At 49.0% G+C, this 6728-nt stretch overlaps 1 protein-coding gene across 1 annotated transcript in view; it reads right to left on the bottom strand.

Annotated features, from left to right (window-relative positions):
* Positions 1-228: 228 nt before the first annotated feature.
* LOC112140381 (CST complex subunit CTC1) overlaps positions 229-6728 on the bottom strand; it is a gene marked incomplete at its 3' end in the record, with an annotated part of 10469 nt that continues 3969 nt past the window's right edge. Inside the window, 10 exon segments of the mRNA XM_024263320.2 lie at positions 229-401; positions 509-711; positions 3394-3538; positions 3608-3837; positions 3904-4026; positions 4100-4384; positions 4455-4584; positions 5038-5264; positions 5734-5956; positions 6026-6107. Coding sequence (XP_024119088.1) covers positions 229-401; positions 509-711; positions 3394-3538; positions 3608-3837; positions 3904-4026; positions 4100-4384; positions 4455-4584; positions 5038-5264; positions 5734-5956; positions 6026-6107 — 1821 coding nt within the window.

Here is a 6728-nt window from a genome sequence, read left to right as displayed (position 1 = left end):
AGAGTTACTGGACCTCTCGCCAAATTAGTTGGAGACCCCTGGTCTAAGGGCAGGGAGAACCAGTTTTGTTTAATCTTTTTAGTTTTTAACAATTGCTCATATTTTATGACTAATTTTCTTCATTTGTAAAATGTATCGGCATGAAGCCCAATGAGGCAAATTCCTTTTTGATTTTGGGCTATATAAATAAAACTGTATTGTATGTTTGTGTGTTTCTGCTCCTCCCACCTATCCAGGCCGTGTTGTAACAGGCTGTTTCCCCCCCTCCTCCCTCCTCCCGGCTGGTTTCCGTGACGACACAGCCCACACTTCCTGTAGCGTCTCTGAGGTGCAGAGTCGGACTGAACTTTGAGGAGTGGGGGGGCAGCTCCAACACGCCCACCAGCAGCAGGGGGCGGGGCCTGGAAGAGAGGACATGAGGATGGGTAAAGGCTTTCAGAGAAAAGGGGCGGAGCTTGACCATCCATCCTGCAGTACAGGTGAAGATGATGAACAGCTTCAGGTTTACCTGAGACTGTCCCCCTTTTGTGGGTCAGAGACCAGAGTCCTGAAAGACCAGGACAGACCTGATCGGATCTCAGACCTGCTCAGACTGCGACCAGCAGGGGGCAGCAGAGACCTCAGAGACAGAGAGGACCAGCAGAGGGACAGCAGGGACCGGACCAGGTCCAGAACACTCAGGTTCTGGTGGACTACAGGATCCACCGAGTACTGCAGACAGAAGAACATCAACAGAGTTCTGAGGATCTGAACCCAGACTGAACCAGGTTCTGGTACTGAACCAGGTCCAGTACACTCAGGTTCTGGTGGACTGCAGGATCCACCGAGTACTGCAGACAGAAGAATATCAGAGTTCTGAAGACCTGAACCCAGACTGCAGATTCTCAGGAGAACTTCTGAGGGGGAACATCAATCTGGATCTGTGAAAGATCTAGAGACGGAGTAGGAATTACAGATAAATTAAATAATAAATATCTTAGAAACATTTTTCAGTCATTGTTCAAACAGTAAATTAGACCATGAGGAGGTTTAAACCTGAGAACTTTCAGGTTAGAAGTTAAACCTCCATGTTCTGGATCTCAGAGAACAGACAGTCCCACAGAGAGTTCTGCTGACTCTGAAGAGGACAGATGATGTTGGAGGAGGAGGAGGTTCTGATGGAGGAGGTTCTGATAGAGGAGGTTCTGATGGAGGAGGTTCTGATGGAGGAGGTTCTGATAAAGGAGGTTCTGATGAAGGAGGTTCTCATGGAGGAGGTTCTGATAAAGGAGGTTCTGATAGAGGAGGTTCTGATAGAGGAGGTTCTGATGGAGGAGGTTCTGATAGAGGAGGTTCTGATAAAGGAGGTTCTGATAAAGGAGGTTCTCATGGAGGAGGTTCTGATAAAGGAGGTTCTGATAGAGGAGGTTCTGATAGAGGAGGTTCTGATGGAGGAGGTTCTGATAGAGGAGGTTCTGATAAAGGAGGTTCTGATAAAGGAGGTTCTCATGGAGGAGGTTCTGATAAAGGAGGTTCTGATAGAGGAGGTTCTGATAGAGGAGGTTCTGATGGAGGAGGTTCTGATAGAGGAGGTTCTGATAAAGGAGGTTCTGATAAAGGAGGTTCTCATGGAGGAGGTTCTGATAAAGGAGGTTCTGATAGAGGAGGTTCTGATAGAGGAGGTTCTGATGGAGGAGGTTCTGATAGAGGAGGTTCTGATAAAGGAGGTTCTGATAAAGGAGGTTCTCATGGAGGAGGTTCTGATAAAGGAGGTTCTGATAGAGGAGGTTCTGATAGAGGAGGTTCTGATGGAGGAGGTTCTGATAGAGGAGGTTCTGATAAAGGAGGTTCTGATAAAGGAGGTTCTCATGGAGGAGGTTCTGATAAAGGAGGTTCTGATAAAGGAGGTTCTGATAGAGGAGGTTCTGATAAAGGAGGTTCTGATAAAGGAGGTTCTGATAAAGGAGGTTCTGATAAAGGAGGTTCTGATAAAGGAGGTTCTGATAGAGGAGGTTCTGATAAAGGAGGTTCTGATAAAGGAGGTTCTGATAAAGGAGGTTCTCATGGAGGAGGTTCTGATAGAGGAGGTTCTGATAAAGGAGGTTCTGATGGAGGAGGTTCTGATAGAGGAGGTTCTGATAGAGGAGGTTCTGATAGAGGAGGTTCTGATAGAGGAGGTTCTGATAGAGGAGGTTCTGATGGAGGAGGTTCTGATGGAGGAGGTTATGCTGGAGGAGGTTCTGATAGAGGAGGTTCTGATAGAGGAGGTTCTAATGGAGGAGGTTCTGATGGAGGAGGTTCTGATGGAGGAGGTTCTAATGGAGGAGGTTATGATGGAGGAGGTTCTGATGGAGGAGGTTCTAATGGAGGTTATGATGGAGGAGGTTCTGATGGAGGTTATGATGGAGGAGGTTCTGATGGTCAGGAGAAGGTGGAAATCTTGAAGATTTAACAGACTCAGATTGGAGACCTTACAGTTACTATTGACTGTATAAAAGAACTGAACAGAGTGACTCCTCCCCCTGGTGTTCCTAACAGGAAGTGTTGGATAGAGCTGCTACTAACTTAGATTCAGGTTCATATTCGTTCTGAATTCATTCTTTAACAGAAGTTTCTGCTGGATCCAATGGACTAATCTGGAGAAATAAACAACTGTCAGTCATTCTATTGGTTAGAATTACATCACTCTGACTGCTTCCAGTTGTTTTATACAGTCATAGATGAAATAGAAACTTCTCAAAAAAAGATCTTCTTGTTTTCTAACATGTTGATTTATACCAGCAGGTCATAATGTGAACAGAAATATGATTTACATCTGAATCCTCTACATTTATAAATAGAGATACATAGTTATTGTTTCTAAACTCAGTTTGATCTGTTTGAGTTCATCATTTCTTCTAGTGAGGGAGGGAGGGGGAGGGGTCATCAACAGACCATGAAGGAGGAGCCTCCTCACAGCAGGGTTGGTTGTTCTGGGTTTGTAAAGTTTTTTGACAGTAAAGAACAGCTGCATGTTCTCAGCATAGAACATCAGAACCTCCATTTACAACATCTGGATCCAGAAGAACATGAAAACTGCAGCTGTCCTCAGAACCCTATGGTTCTCCATTGGAAACCATTTAACTCTGACATGAGTCTGTAAACAGAAACCTTTATTCTGTAAAGTGATATTCTAAAGGGAGATGACACTATCATATACAAGACCTGATTGATCCATCAGAACCACCAGAACCATCAGAACCTTTAGCTGTAACATCGCCGGATCATCTTTCCCTCAGATCTTCCTTTAAACTCCTGAAATCTGAATCTGTTTGTTTACCAGAGGCAAATGTAAACATCACTGCATGTGTGAATGATGGAGCGTTCCCTTGACAACAGCTCCTCCTGCATCCTCACAGGTGTCCTCAGGCGTACCTGGCTCAGAGGACAGGTGTGCGGCTGGTCCAGCATCTCACAGTAGATGTCTCTGCGTGTGGGCGCTCTTCGTCCTCTCAGAGTCTTCATCATCTTCCAGGACAGCAGACACACACACTGCTGCTTCATCACTGCAGGAACCAGACTGAAGGACACGCCCACTCACAGCCCAGAGCCAATCAGGAGACATCCACGTCACAGAGAGCAGACTCACCTGATAGAGAGCTGGGAGGACAGGTGACACGCCCACAGGTACTCTGACACGCCCTTGTGTTTCTGCAGCAGTAACCGTGACAACACCCCGTCACCAGGACAGCGAGGGGCGGAGTCAGACACGCCCACTCTGCTGAAGGAGGTGACTGTGACGGATGAGCGCAGACAGGTGCAAAGCATGCTGGGAGGGAAGTCAGGACAGGGCCGGAACAGGAAGTGGACGTGGTGCAGCTGCAGGAGATCAGGGATTAATCGGTGTGGATCAGGCTGAACGTCCAATCAGAGCGCAGCGCTCACCTCCACGCCGTCCCCCACCCTCAGACTCCTCCTGCTCGCCGGCTGATACGCCACACAGAGACCCAGCTTCCTGTCCAGCACATACAGCCCCGCCCCCTCACTGACCACCTCTGTCACCGTGCCCTGTTAGAGGAGGGGGCGGGGCTTAGCTTCAGGTCAACAGAGACGAGCTGACAGCCAATCAGACGGTGTCTACCTGATAACTGATGATCCTGGACCGCTTCATCCTCACTCCTGATTGGTTAACGTCAGGCTCCTCCTCCTCACAGTCGTGTGACATCAGGAGGGGCGTGTCAGTCTCTGGGTGTGTGTCAGGAGTGTGTGTTTGTGTGTTTGTGTAGTCGGCGTGCAGTTGTGAGCGCTCCGTCACACACAGGATGTTGTTTCCTCTCCATCCTCGCAGGACGCACACGCGCAGAGACGTCACGCACACGCTCCGGCCCACGTGCACACATGTGCGCCACCACAGACGGCTGGGCTCCTGCACACATACACACACCTTCATCATCATCATCCCAGCCCCGCCCCTCACCCATCCTCACCTGTCTCACCTGGACCAGAACAGGAAGTGAGCTCTCGCCGTCCGTCAGAGAGAAACAGAAGAACGGGGTTCCTGACACGTCCAGCAGGGGGCACACCGAGCACACCTGACCGTGCACGGACACGCGCTGACCTATGACCCTGTCACACACAGATCAGTCGTGTGACTCTGTAGTGGGCGTGGCCTCAGAGGCTTCCAGCTGCTGAGTTTCTGTGATGATGATGATTGGATGAAACGATTCAATGAAAACATTAAAAGAGGCTCTGCCAAAGGGTCGGGGGTTCATATCCTTAAAGATTGATGGTTCCTCTGAGAGACCTTTGACCTTTACGGTGTTCACCTGTAACACACCTGAGTCTGTTTCATCAAATCATCTGAGAATGCTAGAATACACAGAGAAATGCAGACGTAGAAATACAAATGATAGAGTCTGAGGAAGAACTCTGTTTAACCCTGAGGTGTTAACAGTGTTTAGGTAAGTGGGCGGAGTCTGTATGGGGATTAAATAAACAGTGTTGTGAGGATGTGATGTTTAGTTAAATAAAATCACCTAACGACTGTTTCTGAACTTCTGGCTCCTCCCCCCAGCTCACCTGTTCTGCAGGAAGACTCCAGCTTCACTAACAGGAACTGCTTCAAGCTCCGCCCCATCTGCTGCAGCAGCCAATCCATGCTCAGCTTCAGGACCCAGGAAGACAGGAGAACCAATGAGCTCCAGGTGTCCTCTGTCCACGTCCTGCCCAGAGGCATCATGGGGGATGTAGTTCCAGTCAGGGAGGAAGACAGGAAGGTTCATCCACAGAGGAGAAGGAGACAGAAGCTGCAGAACCAACAGGTGAGTCAGCAGAACCAACAGGTGAGTCAGCAGAACCAACAGAACCTGCAGAACCATCAAGTGAGTCAGTAGAACCAACAGAACCTGCAGAACCAACAAGTGAGTCAGTAAAACCAACAGGTGAGTCAGCAGAACCAACAAAACCAACAAGTGAGTTAGTCGAATTAACAGAACCTGCAGAACCAAATGGTGAGTCGTTAGAACCAACAGGTGAGTCAGGAGAACCAACAGAACCTGCAGAACCAAATGGTGAGTCGTTAGAACCAACAGGTGAGTCGTTAGAACCAACAGGTGAGTCAGCAGAACCAACAAGTGAGTTAGTAGAACCAACAGAACCTGCAGAACCAACAGGTGAGTCAATAGAAACAACAAATGAGTCAGTAGAACCAAAAGAACCAACAGGTGAGTCATCAGAACCAACAGGTGAGACGGTCTCCTTCAGTCCTTCACTCACCTCACACCTGACACTCCCACTGCTGTCCGTCAGCCTCCAGTCTCCGCCCCGCCCCTTTGTCAGACAGCCAATCAGCAGCAGGTTGACCCGCTGTAGTGTCTGCTGTCCCGGCAGAGAGAGCTCCGCCTCCTTGGCCCAGGCTCTGTGCTGATTGGTGGTCCAGGACAGGTTGCTGACACAGGCCAGGTTCTGCTGGGAGACGAGCTCAGAGACGGACAGAAGCCTGACCAATAGGAAGAGAGCGGTGAGTCACATGACCAGTGAGGGGGGATGACAGCAGGTTTGGTGTTACCTGTAGCTGACGGGTAAACTGTGATCCACGCTGGACCTCTGCTGGATCTCCAGAACCAGACGAATGCTGAGCTGCTCCACACCTGAAACACAGCAGCAGGTGAAACATGGACTCACCTGGAGGATAAACATAAATGAAAGATTGAAAACAATCATAGAAAAGGTAAAGGTGGATCACACAGAAACATGATTATTATCAGAGTGGATCTGTAAAATGAGGAAGGAACTGAAACTGGACCAGACTGACCCGCCCTCTAACTCGGGGGTCGGCAACCTGCGGCTCCGGAGCCGCATGCGGCTCTTTAAGCGCTGCCTAGTGGCTCACTGGCGCTTTTTCAAAAATGTTTGAAAATGAAAAAAAAAATTTTGGAAGGAAATATATTTTTTTGTTTTAATACGATTTCTGTAGGAGGACAAACATGACACAAACATCCTTTACGTTTTCCAGTTGTTGCGAGATGAGTGTAGGTGCTTCCACGCTGTCTGAGTCAGCGCACAATCAAGCGCACACCCTCAGTGAAAAGTCAGTGCAAACATGCGCACACCAGAATTCCTGCCCGTGTGTCTGGAGCGCACGTGAGCGCACGTTGCTACGCGGGTTTTGAAGTCGGGTCGTGAGCTCCACGTACAAATCGGCACGCATTGAGCGCGCTGAATCTTCAATCCGGTTCAAGATTTCCGAGAAGCCCCTGGCTGCAGCCTTG

Source organism: Oryzias melastigma, unplaced genomic scaffold (assembly GCF_002922805.2).
Source record: "Oryzias melastigma strain HK-1 unplaced genomic scaffold, ASM292280v2 sc01158, whole genome shotgun sequence".
NCBI lineage: Eukaryota > Metazoa > Chordata > Actinopteri > Beloniformes > Adrianichthyidae > Oryzias > Oryzias melastigma.
Note: the sequence above shows the minus strand (reverse complement) of the source record. Positions and strands in the feature narration are given on the sequence as shown.